At 36.5% G+C, this 22111-nt stretch overlaps 1 protein-coding gene across 1 annotated transcript in view; it reads right to left on the bottom strand.

Annotated features, from left to right (window-relative positions):
• Nucleotides 1-20390, bottom strand: part of LOC139698557 (chromatin-remodeling complex ATPase chain Iswi-like) — a 45449-nt gene extending 25059 nt beyond the window's left edge. Inside the window, exons 1-11 of the mRNA XM_071597396.1 lie at nt 20259-20390; nt 20048-20110; nt 19769-19953; nt 18949-19188; nt 14263-14404; nt 9203-9490; nt 7340-7408; nt 7094-7203; nt 6795-6960; nt 5358-5498; nt 1221-1415 (exon numbers count right to left, since the gene is read on the bottom strand). Coding sequence (XP_071453497.1) covers nt 1221-1415; nt 5358-5498; nt 6795-6960; nt 7094-7203; nt 7340-7408; nt 9203-9490; nt 14263-14404; nt 18949-19188; nt 19769-19953; nt 20048-20110; nt 20259-20309 — 1650 coding nt within the window. The 5' untranslated portion in view covers nt 20310-20390. The remainder of the gene's footprint in view (nt 1-1220; nt 1416-5357; nt 5499-6794; nt 6961-7093; nt 7204-7339; nt 7409-9202; nt 9491-14262; nt 14405-18948; nt 19189-19768; nt 19954-20047; nt 20111-20258) is intronic.
• Between the last annotated feature and the right edge of the window lie 1721 nt (nt 20391-22111).

Raw genomic sequence — 22111 nt, 5'->3', positions numbered from 1 at the left:
GTTCTTATCAACACCTGTTACATTTAGAAAAGAAAATTTTTTTCATTCGTTCTTTGTGCCCAGCATTATACTTGAATTTGTGGCCATTTCTCCCTATAAAATTTGGGTTCCCCACCTCTTTCCTCAGATCTGCCCAAGGTTTCTCCCCCTTCAGAATGTGGAACATTCAACAAAGTCTGCTTATTTTTCTTCTACTTTGTCAAGGTTCCCAGCCCAGCGTTTTTAGCATGTCAAACACACTCTCTATCCTCCTATGCTTCCCCAGTACATATTGGGCAGCCTTTCTTTGTACCTTTTCCAGTTTTTTGATATGTCCTTCCTCATGAGGGTCCCAAGAGACGCGTACTCTAAAATTGGTCTTACTAGGGTCTGATATGCATTTTCCTTTGTTGCTCCAACGCTCCCTTTGAGGTTTCTCATCACCAAATGAAGAGTTTTGAAAGCTTCTTAAAAATGTGCTCCACATTTAGCCCCCACCCTTAATCCTTAGTTAAATATACACCTAAGTATTTGCAGCTGTCACTTCTAGGAATGATATTTTCTGAGAATTTATAGTCCCTATTGTTTCCATTTGCCTTGTTACTAAAAGCGATGGATTTGCATTTGCTAACATTAATATCCATCCCATTATTTGTCACCCAATCTGCCATTTTATTAATGCCCCTTTGAAGTATGTCGCAGTCACTGTAATTTATCAGAATAAGCAACTGTGTCTCTCTGCCATTGCAGAGCATACCTGGACTGGACAAAACCACAACATTGTTTTCAAAAATGCAGAACTCATCGTATAAGAAAGCTGCTATTTCCTACGACTCATTTGGGAAGCCATAGAAATCAAGAAGAAATCCAATAATTTTAGTAGAGAAGACAGTTACATGCTTTCCAGCACCTGTAAATTCACCTTCAACCAAATAACTCCAAAATCTAATCAGAGAACACCCAAGCAAATCGTTAAAAATTGACCAATAAGAGACCACTCACGAGGATAGTTAATTAATTGGCCAATCAGAGAGCATTCGAGCAGAGGTATAAACACTGAAAAAACCAGCATCAATCACTTCTGACCTCAAGATGCAAACTGCAACACTAGCGAAACTGTTGCCCCACAAATATGGAAGAACACACATTAAATCCTGGAAGACTTCAATTAATGCACACCACAGAAGCCTTCACAAAGAGTCCCTGGAACATGACATGAATATAAAAATAAATTAACTCACCATTGCCTGGAGATCCATTTGGGGATTCCAATCAGAATCAAACAAAATTACTACATCTGCAGTTGCTAGGTTAATACCCAAACCTCCAGCACGAGTAGACAGCATGAAAATAAACTTATCAGAGCCTGGGGCATTGTATTCACTTATCTGGCGCTGCCTGTCTTCATGTGGTGTCCGACCATCTAGTCGACAGTACTGAAATTATGAAAAGAATCATATAAGAAATCCACATATCCCAAAAAATAATCACATCACAGTGGAACCTTGCTTAACAAGTAACTCACATAGCCAGTAATTCTCATTGATGGTCCTGAAAAAATTTCACGGATCGAGTGACCTTTTGCATAATTTGTGGCGAGAAGAGGGGAATTCCCAGAATGATTGAACCCCTGCTACTTCAGTCTGCTTTTAGCACTCGTTCCACTAGCATCTCAGTGTCACTAGTAATCACACATTTTTCCAAACTTTTGAGAATTTATTGCCCGGACACAAGCCAATGGAAGATGTCTCACGCGGCACAAATACAAGCAGCGAATTGGAAATTAAACCCCTGCTTTTTACCATTCAGAAAATACACGAGTCTTCATGAAGTGTTAAGTCCTAAATATCAGGCTAGATTTGAAAGTCAGATCACAGTAAACTTTTGTTCTGTACCATGCATACAAGGCATCACTCTAATAAGTCAGTGGCGATGCATCATAAGTTTACTTAACGTTCATTCTAAGTCGCTTTTTACCAAGTTTATGAAGCATTTGAAAAAACAAATGTCTCCAGATAGCTTTCCATTAAAAAGGAATTTGGTATATATCATAAAAAACAAACTATTTATTTCGATTCTTTTTTGCTTTTACAAATCGAGTCCATATCACTGATTACTTCATTCTAAAATACAAGGTGAACGTGATCCACCATCCTAAACAAAACATACATAATATTTTTGAATAAATATTGTACATAATTTATTTTATTTTGGCAGGGATCTCATCATCATATTTTACATTAATTTATACGAGAACAGTTGTTTCACTTAACAAGGGTTTTGCATTACAAAAAAAGGTCATGGAACGAATAATGCTCGGTACTATGAGGTTCCACAGTAATGTTAAGATTTTATAGAGCAATATGCCCATGAATCAACAATTTCTGTCAAACTTTTTCTTATTTATTTTGAAAATGGTCAAAACTGAAAGCAAAGTAATTAATGAGATATCAAACACACAACTTCAATAAATTAAATACACCTATTTTTCTATCTTTATGCAATCTATAATCTCTACATATCAAAGAATTCGATACAAAATCATTAGGCAGCACCTGCACTAATTTTATCCATGAGAATAATTGTGGTACCAAAAATCAGATGATGAATCTCAAAGGAAAGCTATTGCTTTACAATGTACATTATACATCATCCTGTGATGCATTTATTTCCATTAAATAAATTGTTTAAGTTTTTGAAAGATTTTAATTGGTAAGGTATGAAAGAAAATTATTCATGGGATTTTTTTTTACTATTCCTCATCTTTTTGTACATGTGGTTTTTATGTATTGTAATAAGGTCGGTCTAATGTGATCGCTTTCTAAGTTTCTTTAGTTCTTTTGTTATGTACAACAAATCAAGGCACACTCAAGGAGAGTATTAACGTTTCCAGGTTCATGGGTGTTCCATAATTCCTTAAAAAGCCAAGAGATGACGGTTGCAGTAATGGAAAGGTTTGCTTTAAATAAACCTCATCTCTCCTTACACTGATGTTAAAGTTTCAGCTTTATCTATTCATTTTTACAAAACTTTGTTTATTTAGAAAAATGAAATGAGTGTGATGTGATGATTAAACACTTCTAATTCAAAGGCTTAACATCTAGAGAGATCAAAGAAGTGAGATGAAGTCTATGGCACACCTGTTCCTGTGTGTGCAACTGTTTACCAATGGGTGAGTTTAAACTTGGCCCTACATTTACAAATGATGAATATCATCCAGGATGTCAAATACAAGTGACTTCCTCTGAAATAATTGAAGAGGTCCACCATATGATTTTCAGTCATCACCTACATCCATTACTTGCAAAAAGGACAAATGATACATGGGGAGTATTATGTGTAGTGTAGTAGTAAAGGAAAGACATCAAGAAATTTGTATTTGTCCTTCTTTGAGAAAGAAAAAAAAATACTTTTCCAACTAGATAATGCACAAGTGCATACCTGTAAAGTTTTGAAGGCAAAAATTGTTTAATTCAACTTTTACTTATTACAATATACTGTACTAACCAGATTTGACCCCCAGGGACTTGCTTTATTTCCAAACTTGAACAAATTGTTCAAGACCTAGCTGAATTAGTAACTTTTCATGGAAAATATGGAGCGCAAAATATATTAATGCAGTTTATAGTACAGTGAAACCTCATTCAATGAGAATAATTCGTTCCGCGATCTTTCTCATGGAGCAGAACCCTCACTTAGTGAAACAACCTTTTGCATTTAATCAATGTAAAATACAATAATGCATTCCACAACAAAAAAAATAAATACGTACAAATCTTACTCTTTGGAAAATTATGTATACACCTTTCATGTTCACAGATCATTTTCATCTTTTCTTCTGTTGCGGAATGAAGCAAACTGGAATGTGAAATGTATTTGTAGAATAAAAAAAGAATTGAAATATATTGTTTACTATTTTTTATGAATACCTAATTCCTTGTTAGTAGAAAGCTGTTTAGATACATTTGTTTTTGCTGAAGCTTCGAAATTGGGTATAAATGCCACCTATTATCATTAAATAAGTGTAAGGCATGCATTGCCACTGCCTTCTTTGCCTGCATTTTACAATATTTTCCCGTGATCTCCACATCACAATTAGCCTGCTGTTTTGGGGTAAACACTTCTTGAAGACGGCTGGATTTTCTGGATGGCAAACAAGCAGGGGTTTATTTCAAATCTGTCGCTTGCATTTGAACAGCATGAGATGGCCTTTTCTTGGCTTTTGGCCAGGCTATGCATTCTCTTCTACTATTGCGTGTAGAAATAGGTTCGCTTCAGGATCGTCTACCAGAGAAACCTGTCTTGTAACAATTAAAAAAATCTTTTTGGGCTGGTAACCTTTAGAATCTAGGAGTTTCTAGAAGTCATTGCTGCCTTGACTCTGAGCTTGCCACTTCCCCATGCCTCGCAATTCCATGGATGCCGGTTCTCTTCAAACCTTCTCAAACCAAGCACAGCTCCCCTTAATTACTTCTCCAGCCATCATGATTAAGACATCTCCTCAATGAGGTTGGCAAAAATCATTTTCTCGTTCTCACACATGATATTCTCATTAATAATTATTTATGTTCCTCTTGGTACCCACAGTTTCACCTTAACTATGAAATTTTTTGGGTCCTAGACCTTCCTGAGGAACCATAACCGGCACAGAGAAAGGAACTAGCCCTCATACCCTGATGTGGGAATTTCACATGCCATTGGGCTTGGTACTAGGTGAACTCTACTATCACCTACCAAATGGACCTTCTGGTTGATTACTGTACTCATGGATATTATTAATCGTAGCGCATAAAATCACTTATAATATTTCTAAACAATAATTTGGAAAAATGGGTAATTCCTAGTGATGCTTAGATTCTAGCAGGAGTGCTAAACACAGCTTGAGGTAGCAAGTGTGCCATTAATCTGGGAATTCCCCTCTCCCCGTCACTCACTATGCAAAATGTCGCTTGTTCAGTGGGTTATATTTGAAACCCGTAATGCAAATTTCTTGTAGTGTATGGAGCTTGTTAAGGGAGGTTCCACTGTATTTAATTACATATTTGAATCCCTGTCAAGATATGATAGTGTCATTGCCACACATTGAGAATTGTGGTTAACCGAATAATATTCAAGGCACATTTTATTTCCTCAATATTAAACTTGTAATATTAAGCCCTAGCACCTACAGTATTTTCTTGATATAACAAGCAAATCAGCATTCATGTAAAACTGGAAATCATAAAATTACATCTAAATTTTATGGTCAAGTGAATATATTTTCAGCTAGACCAGCCACTTCTAATTTTTAGGCTTACATGCTTTCTGAGGCTTATTTATTCTTCACACATCCATTTTATTCAGACTGTGGGAGCACCCTGGCTCACTAGTTTACTTACTGAATATTCTCTCCACAAACAATAATCCTCTAGAATATCCATCATTCTTGTCATTTGAGTGAAGATGAGAACACGTGACTCTTGTAGTTTCAGCTTGGGTAGCAATTTGTCTAAAATAACCATTTTACCACAATTATACACCTGAAAAATAAAATAAATACATATACATATGGGTTGTGATTGAGCAAGAAATCTGAAACATTTTCATTTTTGTAACCTTGGAAAATTAGTTGAATTTGCCTGCACCACACCCCGCAGAATATGCATTGTTTTCAATTACCTAGCTGGACACCCTCCTTCAAATACTGAGGATTATCTACTATGTACTGAAATAAAATAACTAATCTGACATTAATCCTTAGGCTTCCGCGACGTCTATCTGATGAATTCATGCTGCTTCAGGGAATTACCATTGCGTAGGTGAGTTGATGGATAACTGTTTCGCCCCCAGTCCTGTAGTAGGTCGAATTGATCTGCTATATATAGGAGAAGCTGGCTGGCTGGGAGCTCTCTGATTGGCTCTTTCTTGGCGGCCAATGTAATTCACCCTTTTCCATGAGGGAACCAGAGCGTAGCCGTCCTCACGGTTGAAATTGCTTGGGTTATGTAAAATTTAACACTTGTGTTTTTTCAAAAATTATTCATTTATTCATGAATGTCTTTTTTGAGCCCTTCAAAGTAATCCCCATTAGATATTATATCCTTGTGCCAACATTTTTTCCAATCCTTGAAGCACTTCCAAAAATTATTTTTTGTGATCTTGCTCAGCTCCTTCCATGCAGTCTTTTATCTCGTCAATTGTAATGCAAATTCATCCTTTTATAGGCCTCTTCAGTTTCAGGAACAAGAAAAAGTCACTGGGGGCCAGATCTGGGGAATACAGTGACTTCGGCGTCGACTACGGCGTCATTCGTGTGTTGTTTTTGGCCAAAAATTCGTGTACAAGTAACATTGTGTGAGTAGGGGCGTTGTCATGGTGCTAAAGCCAATTTTTGTTCTCCTACAAATCTGGGCATTTGTGGGAGAATCCTCATTTACTGTTCTACCCTGTGGCAAGAACTCATGATGCACCACACCGATGCAATTGAAGAAAACTGTAAGCAAAACTTCCACATTTGACCGAACTTGGTGTGCTTTTTTTGGTCTTGGCTTGTGCTGCAGCTTCCATTGGGATGATTGAGCTTTAGTTTCCACGTCATAACCATAAACCCATGATTCGTCCGAACTATTCGAAATACGTGAGAGACATAAGTACCAACATACTATAATGCCACAAAAAAATCAAAAATACATAACCCGCAAAAATTCAAATTCGTGATACTCTTTGAACAGACCTCGCACATTGGCAATGCATGGACACCCATATTACACCATATGAATGATCACTTGGAAAGCAAAATTATAATATTTACCCATATAAAATTCAACATTTCTTACCAAATGCTCATCAGTAGAGTACGGTGGGCCTGGCTCGGCTCCATCAAAAAGATAAGGGTGATTACAACACTTTCGAAGTTGCATGAGAATGTTTTGCAAGCGCATTTTCTCAATTTTTCCAGCCCCATTGACAACATCAATGTCCTTCATTAGCAGTTTCGTGTACCTATACGTCAGGGACAGCCACAAAAAATAAGAAGACTGTATTAGAAAAGATAGTTATGCTTGATCACCTGGGATATCCAAAGTGCATAAAATATTTTTCAGGCAGTGATTTTCATTATCAAAACAGAACTCACCATTCTCTTTGCATTTTACTCAGGCCAACATATAGTTTGACTTCCTTTTTTGGAGGTAGATTCTTCTCAACATCTGATTTCACACGTCTAAGCAACAATGGCCTCAGGACCTAAATTTTTATAACATTGGTTGAAACCTTACTTACAAATGAATATACAAGACTAAATCACTATCAAATCACCTATTCCTGCCTTAAATGATAAAATCAAAACATTCCAGCCAAACAGAATAGAAACATTACTTACAGCATGTAATCTTTCTACTAATGAGGCATCTCCTAAGAAACTATTGGTGTTAAACCAGGAGTCAAAATCCTGAAATTAAAAAGGAATACATTTTCAAAGCGGGTATAAAAATGCACACCGACTCTAATCTGCAATGCTAGCACGTAGACCTAAGTAGTTTTACCCTTTGTGATTTTAAAAGCATTGTGAATTTATCAAGACTTTAGGTGCTATTTTGCAAATTGAGAATTATCTCCATTTGCAAAAGTAATTCAAAATAATTTCCAAAACTGTACACACACAAAAAAATAATTTCTGCAGGCATCAATTTAAATATCACTATGTTCTTTTGTTTTGCATTTAACCTTTTTATACTAATACATACTTAAGGGACTGGGCTATATAAATATAAGAGGGTCATCCGGAAAGTAGTACCCGTTCGTGAAATAAAGACACAAAAGTAAATATTAACAAACATAAAAAATTTTATTTGAAAGAGGATACTTTAAACTACTTCTCAACATAATCTCCAAGCAAATTAAGGCATTTGTCATAACGTGTGACAAGTTTCTGTATTCCTGCTGCATAGTCCTTCGCCACCAGCTCATTGAGATACGCGAGGGACCCATCTTGCACAAATTTTTGCATAATGCAGATGGTGTTTAACAATTTCATGAACAATTGTTCGAGAAACATTGGGAAAATGCTCACAGATGTCATCAATTGTGACGCGCCGATCGTTCCTCACGAATTCGTCAACTGAGCTCACCAGTTGGTCTGTAATGACAGACGGTCTCCCCGAACGCTCATCGTCGTGTGTGTTCCCCCTCCCCATGTTGAAGTTGCGACACCACCGCCGAACAGACGACTCGTCCATTACATTGTCTCCATACACCTCCTTTAATTGGCGATGAATATCACATGGGCGAACGTTTCTTGCATTGAGGAATTTAATCACTGCCCTCACTTCACAACTGGCGGCGTTCTCAATTTTTTTAAACATTGTAAACAATCACAGAAACAACACAGGCAATGCTAGCGTCACGCAACTTGGCTCAGAGAAGGCAGACAAGCCACTGAAGCTATCTGACCTCGTCCAGCGGCTACTCGCGTCGTCAGCACTTCATGCGGCACGAACGGGTACTACTTTCCGGATGACCCTCGTAGTTCATAACATTATTAAAAAAGTCAATAAATCATGGGATACATTTTTCACTCAGGGTCTCTTCATAATATGATGTATTTAATGGTTTTATCATCTACATGGCTATATTTGGCCATTTTAAAACATACTCTTCAATTTAAAATTGGAGTTAAATGCATGTCTTAATACTTCATTAAACATTTCCTTACTCTACGCTGAAGTTATCACTGTATTTCAACAATAATAACTATCATCAAATTCACCAGAAAATTTTCATTCTGTAGGATGCAGCATACGAGTTAGAAACAATAGGAATGTGAAAAATGATTATCAATTGACAATTATGTTATTTTCTACCCCATTAACTCTTTACTTTAATTCATGGAACTCATAAAATGCATATGATTTCATACTTTGAAACCTAGGGGAAAACAAGGTTATGAAACATGCAAGCAAGTTTTGGGTCACAGTAGAAACTGGTACTAGTGATGGTTGGCCCACAACAGAGCTAGGATGCTCGATAGGATTGCTATAAGTAGGAAATGACATATTCCAATTACACATGAGATTTTTACAAAAATGCATTCCAAGGGACCCTCCAAAACATTAACACGATTACAATTCAAGCTTGACAAGGCATTTTGAAAAATTAGTAACTTGATCAAAATATTACAGCATTAGAAATTTATGAAACACTGATCTCATAACCCAACCAAGCTATAGTGATAATGATAGCTTACTTCAGATGAATTAAAAACATCCGGCAGTAGAAAGTTAAGGAGGGACCACAGCTCGTGCAGATTATTCTGCAATGGTGTTCCAGTGAGTAGGAGGCGATTTGTCGTCTTGAATTCCCTCACTATCTCTGACAGTTTGGATTTTTCATTCTTTATCCTGTGTGCCTCATCTATAACCATGTACCGCCACTTAAACTTCTTCAAGACACTTTTCTCTATGATAACCATTTCATATGATGTAATGCAAACATCCCACTCCCCAGGCATTAGGGAATCCCGGATGAAGTTATTCTGCAAATAAATAAGGAATTTAAAAGTTAGAAGAAGTTGGTTAATAACCACCTGGACATAAATTGAATGGTATTTCACAAGGTAAATTAAACTGTCAACAAAAATAATCTAAAAAAATTAATAAATGCACAAATATTCAATGAGTTAGTAAGTAGAAGAGTAAGAAGTGGCTATTCTAAATTTGGAACAAAACATAAATTAATCTGTTAAAACAATATGCTACATGCATACAGCCTATTACTTACACCAAAAGTCACCTAAGTATTTGCCTAAGTGCTAAGTGATAGAAGGAAATAGTATTCTTTGAAAAAAAGGTACACATTACTGAAGCAGTAAGTAAGCTATGTTTTTCATGTTGTGGAACTTGGTTGGCCGTAATAATGGATGGATTCCCATTCAAATCACACATATATAATCCACAATTTCATGATCACCAATGTTTAGACTTCTCTAACAAATAACAAATTGAAAGACATTACCACTTCAAACAAAATATAGTTTAGCCACTCATTATGAATTCAAATGAAAAAATGAACATCATGCCGACAATCAATGCATTTAATGTCCCCAATCTATTCTCTGGAGAAAAATGTAAATTCCTGAATTCCAAGGTTTTGCTTTTAGATTGGAGAGTGTTTCAAGGTACTTCCCAGTCCCTCCTGGTTTACAATAACTTCTGGTAACCCTAACTGTGTCAAATTGCAAGCAGTTTGTTACCTGAATAGAAAAGGGGTCTTTTAATATTACACAGGTTAATATCTTTTTAGATACCCCAATTATTTCACGTGAATAGAATGAGAGTAAGAATGGAGGATGCAGAGATGTGAGGCATGAGTCACAGCTTGACATGTAAATTCATAAATCAATGGTTATTGGAGTAATACACAAGGCATACTGAAATTTATGACTGGTGCCAGGAAACTCTGGTTTATGAGGGTAATCCCAAAAGTACCCAACCCAACAAAGAAAACACAAAAATTTTGGAAATAAATGTATTTATTTTCAAACGATCTCCTTCCAGCTTGAAACACTTCTCCCAGCGAAGTTCAATTAGTTCGACACCCATTCTATAATAAGAACGGTTTTGCTTCTCAAAATAGCCTTTTAGTGCCAATATCACTTCTTCACAGTTGGAAAAACTTTGGCCACCCAGCCATTTTTTCAAGTTTGCAAACAGAAAATAATCTGAGGGGGCTAAATCTGGCAAATAGGGTGCATGAGGTAGCAATTCGAACTTTAATTCATGAATTTTGGCCATAGCAATAATGGATTTGTAAGCTGGTGCATTGTCTTAATGAAATAACACTTTCTTCTAAGCCAAATGCGGCTGCTTTTGCTTGATTTATTCGCTCAAACGTTGCACTTAGTTTGCATTATACTATTTTTCAAGATAGTGAATGAAAATTATCCGACGCACATCCTAAAAAACCGACGCCATGACCTTGCCTGCAGATGAGGCATGATGATACACCAGCTCCTATGAAGATCATGAAAGAAGACATGGTGAAATACGAAAGATTGTGAGATATAGATACAAATGTGCTAAGACGTATAACTCAATGAACACCCCTCTTGTTCACCAGGCATTCATCTGCCCATTGATTTTGGAAGACTATTTTCGATAATCATCCTAAAAAAACCCACAAAATGTATTTGCTGCAGATTTAAATGTGGTTTAAGCTAAGATTTGCCCACCTGAACCATTAATACTTTGTTGCAGAAAGCTTCTAGTACCTACCAGGGTCGAATTCCAATAGGATATTCTTATTAAAAGTTTCCTTCAAACACACATGGTTATGTCCTCTACCTAATGATATACGTTATCAACTTCTTCCTCCTTGCTGGCATGTCTACTTAATCTTTTAAAATAAAAATTAATATTTGTTATTTAATGAGATTTCTGAATGTAAATTCACTTTCAAATTTGGAAAAAACAGCTTATTAGATATGGAGAATAGCATTATTTGTGACCACAGCGCCATTATTGCTTCTATGCGTTCGCATAATTATTGGACTACTCTGTCCAATAACTATGCGAACTAAGGCCATAAAAAATTTATTTTGCAAAATTTAGTGTACATTGATTTTGTCCCCTTCACAGTACTCTCCATTTGTTGCAATGCACTTATTTCATCTTCTTTTCCACTGTTTAAAGCACCCTTGGAAGTCCTCGGCAGTTTGGATTTTCAGTTATCTCATCGTTTCTTGCTTTATCGTGTCCACATCTTCCCAGTGATGTCTCCTTTTTGCAATCGGCAAATGGAAAAATGTCGCAGGGAGCAAGTATGGTAATTGAATTTTTTTGCCAGAAACTGTCCAACATCATAGTTGAATGTGCAGGCACATTGTCATGGGGAAGGATCCATCCTTCATGTTCAGTTAAAATAGTGCGCACAGTTGATTTTCCTAAGTTCAGTTCATTAGCTATCATTCGGACAGTTTTACGACAATCTGAAAGGACAAGGGATTGCACACTATCAATGTTGTCGTCACCACAGGTGATTGAAGGTCATCCCGGCCTAGCATTATCTGTGACATTTTATTGGCCATCTTTTAAACCCTTATTCCATTTGAAAACGGATGCTTTCTTCGGAGCATTATCACTGTAAACTGCTGTCAACATTTCAGTAATTTCTTGATAACTTTTACCACACGTCACCAAAAAACTTCATGTTGATTCGAAGCTTGATGATTTCGTATCATTCCATTTTCGACAAACAGTAAAAACAAGGACAACAGAAAATTCCATAACTGGCACCATATGCACAGCTCGACGATCCGCCAAGCAAATATGGCTCATTGGGTCTCAGGCAACTAGTGCCGCTAGTGGGTGGGGCTATAGTCCATGCCATGGCTACCAATTGCACCAATTGGTGCATTTATTGCACAGACCATGTAGTGCAGGATAAAATTAGTCGATAAATAAATAGAATTTATTATTATTACTAAAATTGATAAAATAAAATATTTTTATCATATGTACATTGATGCATACATGTATGTACACGCATTCGTATAAGAAGGTACGACGATATTACAGCACCTATTAGTACTTGCTTGCTTTATAGTGTAACCTAACAGTTGCAAAAATGTTTTTGTAATATAAATCTGAACATGTTATTAGTATCATAGTTTATTAGTTGGTATTAATTAAATGAAAATACAAGACAGCTAAGGGAACTTCATCCACAATTATTTAGTTACTTGCTTACTGTTTCATATGCATAAGAACGTAAAATATCTAAGTCCCCTACATGCATTTTATAAAATATAAAACACTATTTTATATTGAATGAAGCCTTAATCTGCTTGATAAAGAATGCTGTGTCAACGGACAAATTCTGCGTTGATGTAACAAGTTTTATTGACCTCCTATTACGGTACACCGAATAATCTCCGCTAAGACTTTTGGATCTACAACTGATTCCACTCTAATGTCCATCATAAAAATCTTGAGAAAAAAAAAATGTTTTTCAAAAACATTTTTTTTATTTTTCAACATAGTCCCCTTTTAGAAAGATACACTTCTCCCAACGTTCCAGCCATTTCTTTAACCCCTCCAAAAAATATTATTTGTCGAACTCTCCAAAATACACCCCTGTCTCGGCGATACCTTCGTCGTTTGAGCTAAATTTTTTTCCTGCAAGCCATTTCTTCATGTTAGGGAATAAGAAAAAGTCACAGGGAGCCAGATTGGGTGAATGCGGGGGGTGCGGCAGCAATTCATAATGTAGTTCAAGCAGTTCATGAAGTAGACAGCCGGATCAGCTTGTTGTCCACTGTGAGCAATCACGGCACCCATGGGGCCGACAACTTTTTCATCGCCAACTTATCATGTAAAATAATAATTGCCATTCCAGTCAACACACCCATAGCCTCTACTAATTTGCGCACTTTCGTTTGTCGATCAGCGAGAATCATGGCGTGGACTTTTTGAATGATTTCCTCGGTAACCACATCTGCTGGGCATCCTGGTTGCTCCTCATCAAAAACAAATGTTCACCCACATTTAAATTCGTTGAACCAATATCTAACTGTGGTCAGAGATGGCGAAGTGTCCCCATAAACAGCATCCAACTTTGCTTATACCTACTTGCATTTCTTCCCATCCAAAAACAAAAAGCGAATTACCGGAAGATACTGTTCTTTTTCCATCTTAGCGAAAATCACGAAACACGTCTTACTCGGATGGCTGCCAAATTCAAACTAACCTTTAAATCAGTCTGAAATTTGTTTCACCGTCGTTTAATAGATGGCAGCACACGATGATAACATAAACTTCCGTCAGGAACGCCCTTTGTCAAACACAGGTGCTTATTGAACCACCCTCGTGCATCCTTAAAGCTTAGTTTGAATTTGAACTGATCAAACACATCATGTACACAATTATTTAACATTTTTCAATATTCTCATGAATGTTTCTCTAATATTTCTACAATTGCCGGCCCCGGTGGTGGTGGGGTTACGTCCTTGTCTGCCAACCCAGACGCCGTGGGATCAATTCCCGACTAGGTGGTTTTCCTTCCACCTAGGGCTTCGGTGTATGTAATTGTCAAATTGTCATATCAATCTTCAAAGTTAGATGTAAAGGTCAAAGTGCTGTTTTCGGACTAATGCAAAATAAATAACAAAATAAAATAAAAAAATGATCTAAGAGAATGGATACATTTTAAGAAAGACTGTTTTGGTAGAAAGAGTTTGCCTGACAAATGATCATTTCCAGAAATTTTATGAGCAGTAAAAGAAGATTATCGACTTCATGCCATACTTACTCTTGTTTCTTGGTCTCCAATGAGACATACAGCACGCAAGGATGGGCACCACTTTTTAAACTCATCCATCCAATTGGCAACAGTTGACTTGGGAACAATGACAATGTGATGCCCCTGAATTTTACGATAATGCTTCATGTACCTTAATTGAATAGAGAGAAAGGGATATTCAAGGTTTCCATGATCTGCATAATCATTATTGCATAAAGCATTCTTGGTTCAGGTATTATAAAATTATTATTCATTAAAAGGCCACAAGTTATCAATTGAGCAATATTTTTGCAATTTATGCCATGTGTTCTGTGTACATCAATATGATAGAAGTACAAAAATGAACAAAATATTGAATCATTAACCTTACATTTGTTAAAACAATAGTTAAACCTTCATTTTCATAAAACTTTGATGAATGTGAAGCAGTAAATGGAAATAATGGCAACCTATGCTGCATAGTTCTAAAAAATTGAAGTTCACAACGTCTAATATAAATTATCATCCCACTTTCTAGTACAAAAAAATTGGACAAATAGGTTTGCATGCCACATACTTAAAGACAAATGGGAGAATCTTAGAGGATAAGAACATACAAAAAGTACTTTTTAATGGAGAGCAAGTATTCAACACTTCCATTTTGAACACTTAATGAATTTTTTAGTATTCAATAATTTTACCAAGTCTAACCGACACCACTAAGCGTGATATTTTCTTTCTCTTACTTCTGAATGTATACAAACATTGTAGAGCATTACTCCATCGATAAATACCCAGACAATCACAGGCATGTCTAAAATATTCTCCATGATCAACAACCAAGAAATCACTATCAAATACCATTTCTTTACCATGTTCATTTTGAAAATACAAAAAGTTACAGTGGAAAAAAATAGGTTAAACCTATATGATAGATACATCTATTTCCCTAACTAATGGACTATTACACCCTCTATTATATCACATAAAACTTAATTTTAAAATGACATTCCATTATATGCATGAATAATTGTTAATGTGAACACTAGAGAACTTATCCAGTGGCTTGAATTACCCCAAACAGCCATTTATTCTGATCTAATGTAAAAATAGTTTGCAATAAATAAAACATTTATTTAAATTCATACATGTGGCTAATGCAGTGAAGGCAAATCCAAGGCTGAGGTTATAAATTTGAAGCAAAAAAACCACCTAACCCAGTCAATAAAAAGTAACTAATTCTAATCCTGCATTTCACTTAAATTCAGTCAATATGCTCAATGCTCTTGGTGAGGAATAATTTAAAAAATCAAAATATCCAGTGTTGTCAACTTTCACAAACTAAAATGATGAATATATTTGCATAGGCACCAGTGTGTATAAGTTTTCATTCTTTTGCCTCTTTTTGCAGGTGTCTGGATTGTACTCTTTCACAGTGGATCGGAGCTGGGGGAAAGGGGGAGGGGGAGAGAAGTTCTCCTGCACCAATTAATTCAAAAGTCAACTGTAAAGAGAGCACCGTGAACTGGTCACGGCTGATACAGTTTTGTGCAGTTAAGTATATGTTAGAAAAGGTTGCACTAGTTTTGGTTTAACTTTACTTTCTGCCTCATCTTTCCTAGATTCAATGAAACTATGTTGTCTCATAGGCACACAACCTCACTCATTCACAGTAACTTGGGAGTTGAAGAACATACTGAATGATAATTCTGACCCAATTGCTTGTTAGTTCAGTTTCCTCACAAACTTAGAAAGCATTTAATTTAATTGAGCCTCGAAGAAACTATCAATTTAAGCAAAGTATTAAATTGAAAGAATGGTGAAGGCAGAAAAAGGTATGTCTAGCACTGGTGAACTAATGTCAAATGAAGATATTAAGTTTTTAGTCTTCTTCATAATCACAACATCATCTGTTATTTCATTTGTTAACGTGGACAGATCACATAATCTATTTTGTCAAAATTAGATTTACATCATCATTATGCCAGAGGCAGGAATGACTTCCATTATGGGAATATAAGAACTAAAGCATTGAAATTAGGACCCAATGAAATGGGCATCAGATTATATAACAAACTACCCAAAAGTATCAAGGATACAAAGGGAACTGCTGCATTCAGGCATAAATTAAAAAGATATCTACATCACAATATGTTCTACTCGGTTGACGAATATCTCAACAATATTCCCAACCAGTAAGTTCATAATTTTAGTTTCTAGCAATGAACATGGTCTGATTCATGTTAATGATCAATGATTTTTCTGAATTTCATATTGCATGTGCATGTCACAGCCAATGTTCATGGGTTTGTACCAAACATTTATGTAACTATGAGCATCATTTCTTTTATGTATCTTAACCGAGCCTGTGTCTTTGCTCCTCTTTGACGTGCCTTATATCATGGACATACACCACCCACCTGGTATTTTTGTATTGTGATCTCTGGAAAAATAAAAAGAAATAATAATAATAATATGATTTAAGATATTTATAGTCATCAGGGTAAATAGTAGATGTAGTCTTTTAACTGACCAACACTTCAGAAGAATTTTTATTGTTATATAATCTACTGGTTAGGTAGGTTTTGGATGGAGACAACTAACAAATAGATATTTTGTTTCTCCTAACAAAAGAGAACCCAACATCTTACTTTAAAAAAATCTCCTTTTCATCTCTACGTATTTCCTGTTCCCATTCATCCTGTCCAACATCCCTATCCTATCCCTGCCCCTTCCTCGTTTGCCTCACATTCTCCCAGCTATTAGACTTCAACATCCCACTGCCAATCAATATGCCCTTCATCCAACTTTCCTGCATCCTTATGATTTCTCCCAGCCATCTCCTCTCCTTGCCCACCACACCTAACACTTCCTCATTTTTTTTCCTTTCAGTCGATTTCACCTTATACATCTTTCTCCACACCCACATTTCATAAGCCTTTAAACTACTTCTATCATCCTGCTTCAATTACCATGTTTCCGCTCTGTACATAACTATGCTCCATATCAAAGTTTTGACGAGTCTTTTCTTAACATCCTTACTCAACGTCCCTGCCACCAATTCCTTCATCTTTGTGAAAGCTTCTTTGCCTAATGCAAATCTTCTCCTCATGTCCTAACTAATTTGACCATTTTGGTTTGGAACACTACGAAGATAAGTTAACTGTTCCATCTGCTCTAGTTTTTGCCCTCCTATTTTAATGCTAAGTTTAACCTTTCTCTTTCTGGAAAATCACATAATCTTGGCTTTATTTATATTGATTCTCATAAATATAACCTAACCATCTCTAACTGATACCTTTCTGGGTCACCTGTCTTTTATGGTGTCTAAACCAAGTGCTGGTGATGACTAACCCCTCTCTCCGACAGAATTTAATTAATTTCTCCCCACAGTCATTCCTCTTGCCTAACGGATAGTCCCCCACCTCATCACCATCTCTTCATTTGCCTAACGTAGCATTCCAATCCCCCACCACTATCAGATGTTTCCCTGCAGCAACAAATGATTATATCCTCTACCGGATCGTGCATCCTATCAACCTCTACCTCATTATGGTTGCTCAGTGGCATGTTTATCTGAATAATGACCAAGTTTTTTCGGTTCAGCTTTTACCTCTACTGGTAATATTCTATCTGCTGCTTGTTCTTTGTTGACTACGTTCCTTGCTACCTTTCCATTGAACTTTATGGCAACCTGTTGCCTCTTTGGCTCTTTCCTCTGCCTCTGGCATTGGCATAGTTGGCTCTTGTCCCCTCCGCTGTAAATCACTCTATAACTTTCACTCCAGTAATCCTTGCTATCCTTCTATCTCACCTTGCGTACACATAAACCTAAAATGTCTATATTTTCTCTTTCCATCTATTGCTTTATATTCTTTAATTTTCTTGTCCTCAACACTGTCCTAATATTCCAAGTTCCTATTCTAACTAATTCGGTCTTCTTTCGCGTCTGCTGTCTGTTTTCCTTTGCAAGGGTTTCGCGGGATGACAATCGAGGAAGCCTTGCCTCTCCCCCTGCCAGGCACGACACACAGCTGATTGGGCCGAGTCCCATTGTTACTAGGACTGATATCCACTTTACCATCTATCATTTAAGCTGTGGGAATAATAAATGAGGTGGCTTCCCCTTACTCAATAGTGTTTTTAATGTGACACCACCACTCAATGACTGCCCCACTAGGGTTGGCCGCCTTTGCAGCCACCTGACTGAGGAACAGATGCTGCCTGGACTACCTCTTATCTGGCTCCTAACCTTCAACCTATCTGGCATGGGTGACCATACCAGGAGCAATCACCATGGCTACCGCCAGCACAGCTCTCGGGGTAGTTGGAATTCACAAGACCTTCCACCAAGGCAAGGTTGAAGCCCAAAGGAGGGAAGAAGCATTTATAAACACTAAATCTTTCTGCATAATTGTTTGGTGGAGCCAAGTTTACTTGTTACTTGAATGGGTGTAAGCACAGTGGAAATGTTTAGTATCTTATACCCCAATTAATAGGGGAGGGAAATGAATTAAGCAGTGAAAATTTAAACAGCCCAATAATTACACAAATTAATTCAGACAATTTAGGCAATGCATACTTGCAATCAAATAGAAACGGTACTCCACAGTTTGTAGATTGATTTCAAACAAAAACCTTGTTCATCAAAATGTCACAAAGCACCATGTTACTTACAATTACTTAAACTATCATTTTAGGAGTTGCAACAATTACCCAAGTAGAGATATGGTCTGAAGAGTCTTTCCAAGTCCCATCTCATCAGCAAGAATACCATTGATACCATTTTCATAGAGGGATATCATCCAGTTGAGTCCCCGAACCTGGTAATCTCTTAGCTCGCCACTTTTTATGTAGGGAGGTGAAGTTTCAAACCGAGTGATGATTCGTGTAGTAGCATTTGTCTCTGCCAACAACTCTTTATCTTCCTCTTGCTCAGCCTTCCTATGTTGATGACTGCAAAATAAAAGTTATAATACCATTAATTTTAATGCCCATAAATGCCAATTTTTCCATTGGAAGAGAATGGAAAAAAAGGGGTAGAAAGGTACCCCTATGCGAACAAATGGTAAATAACTCGAGTTATCTTTCAAATACAATATTTTGTACAGAAAATGTAACTGTAACTAACTTATGATACAAATTTGCCTTAAAAATGATGAAACATTTGTAAACTGATATTCCATTGAAGGAAAATGGCATGAATATTTACCAAGTACAACAAGATAATTTTCTTAAAAAAATGACTTTCAACTGATTTATTGATAGAATACTTCTATTGACCCAGATATAATTTTTCTAAAGAGGTAGTAATCCAAGTTAACTATAATCACAGTTTACTTCTGATGCGGACTTGTCATTTTATTGGATTAAACATAATTATCTAATCAATAGTTATGAAATTTCAATGATTCCAAACACGACCACAGAAGGGGATTAAATCTCAAATTCATTTAAGATTTGCAAAAGCCAAATTATTCTCCTCAAACTTAGAGATAAATGTAATTCTACGAAGTATAAAATTTCTTCAACTTACTCCGCAGCGTGGACATTCGCTTCCAATTTACTTGGTTCTGGCTTTTCCACATTTTTTCGAGGTCTACCTCGCCTGAGCTTAAGAGGACTTGACGGTGGTTTGTCCCTTTGATTAACAGATATAAAATGTGAAAATATTTCTGTTTGTCGAAGAAGGTAGTCAAAACGCTTACTACGATCGGTCTCCTGCAGATGAAATAAAACATATATGAGTACACTTGACACATCATGATGAAGTTGGGAGAGGTTAGTAGTTGTTCTGTCAGCTACGCAAACTCACCAATTTTGTCTCATAATCATCTATTTTACCTCTGGATGAAAGAGTATCCCCGGAAGAGGCATCCTGAAAAATTGCGGGTTAATCAAGAAACTACAACAATTGCCATGACGTTCATTACAACTCAAAGCGATGTAAATATGTATGAAAACAGGTTTCAGCACCAAGGCAACCTGAACAAATGGAAGTTATCTGAATGATATTTCAGACTTACAGCATTCTCGCCTAAGTCAGCGGTGTCCATACTGTCCTCCACTTTAGGCATGTTTACCAATACTTCCTAAAATAACATGAAAAAATGAAATTGTTTTCTCCTACACATCCGGTAATCGAGCGAACACCTACTTCTTACTTCACGGCACTGTGGATATCACTGGCGGGAATCAAAGGTACTAGTCTAGTCAAATCAAGACGATTCAAATAAGTTCTGGAGGGAATTTGAAAAATTCGTCAAGCGGGGCTTCACTTCCTGAAATTTTATATATGCAGAAGACATTGTTTTTTGCGCCAGTTTAAAAAAGTCATGCATTAAAATCACCTTTTTGGGACTGCTTATCTCTCTTTACATTTCCTTATACTGAAGTGCAAATTGTATTTCTTGTACCTAAGAAACGAATTCGTTTCAATATTGCCACTTATCGGACACCCGTGTTTATATTGTGGTACTATTGCAATTTATTGTTCATCTACGTTTGAATTTGTGCGAAAAACAATAAAATAAAAGCAACAAGAACAATGATTACAACCAGAGAATTGTCTTATTTGAAACTGATTAGATTACCTACGAAGCGTTTTGGGTAATTCTTTCCGGGCGTATGAGGATATGCAGGAGGGAATATTTAGCGTGGTAATGGCTTAGGTATGGTTAAAGGATTATTTGTTAATCCTTATTAAAAGGATTATTATTATTGTGAACACAAGAAGCTAGAACGGACACAGTGTTAGTGGGTATTGATTTTCCTAATTTTGCCCGACCTGGCAACCGAAAACCCGCACTACATTTACCTAATAGGTATAAGAAATGAAGAACTGAAACTCTAATCTAATTTGTTTATAACTTTAGAGAAGGGCCTATTTTCGAAATAACTGCAGCGTGAAAAGAAATAACCTCAAGCTATTACGTAGCTAGAACGGACACAGTATTAGTGGGTATTGATTTTTCTAATTTTGCCCGGCCTAGCAACCGAAATCCCGCACCACATTTACCTAATATAAGAAATGAAGAACTGAAACTCTAATCCAATTTGTTTATAACTTTAGAGAAGGGCCTATTTTCGCAATAACTGCAGCGTGAAAAGAAATAACCTCAAGCTATTACGTAGGTGTAAAGTAAAAACGTTTTTAATGAAGCCATTATTTGAAAACCAATGATAATAATACACTTTTTAACAAATTATGGGATATTGAAACAGCGATTTGTATAAGAATTGAATGCACTAAACCTTTAACAAAATAACTATACGCATAATTTGCGCCTCCAACTATTGACTAATGAAATACTTATAAACAAGACTCTGAGCATCCTAAGCGTTTCAATAAGAGGGTAATCCCAGTTGTACCCGGCCCAACAGAAAAAAACACAAACATTTTTGGAATTAGTGTATTTACTTTTCAACATAATCTCCTTTCAGCTCTATACACATATCCCAGCGATGTTAAATATGTCCGATACCCTTTTTATTCGCGAATTTTGGCCATTGCAATAACGGAGTTGTGAGCTGGTCCATTGTCTTGACGAAACAGCTCTTTCTTCTTAGCCAAATGCGGCCGCTTTCGCTTGATTTCTTCGCTCAAACGTTGCACTTTGTTAGCATAATACTCGCCGTTAATAGCTTTTCCTTATTAAAGATAGTCAATGAAAATTATCCCCATCGCTATGACCTTGCCTGCAGATGAGACGGTCTTCAACTTCTTTGGAGCTGGTTCTCCCTTTTGAATCCACTGTTTTTATTGTTCTTTTGTCTCGGGTATGAAGCAGACACATGTTTCATCCATGGTTATGAAATGGCACAAAAATTCTGCTTTGTTGCTGTGAAACTTTGCTAAACACTCAATTTAAACATCTTC

The sequence above is a fragment of the Hetaerina americana genome, unplaced genomic scaffold (assembly GCF_022747635.1).
Source record: "Hetaerina americana unplaced genomic scaffold, ioHetAmer1.1.p SCAF_89, whole genome shotgun sequence".
Lineage (NCBI taxonomy): Eukaryota > Metazoa > Arthropoda > Insecta > Odonata > Calopterygidae > Hetaerina > Hetaerina americana.
The sequence above is the reverse complement of the archived record's forward strand: the minus strand, read 5'-3'. Positions and strand labels throughout refer to the sequence as shown.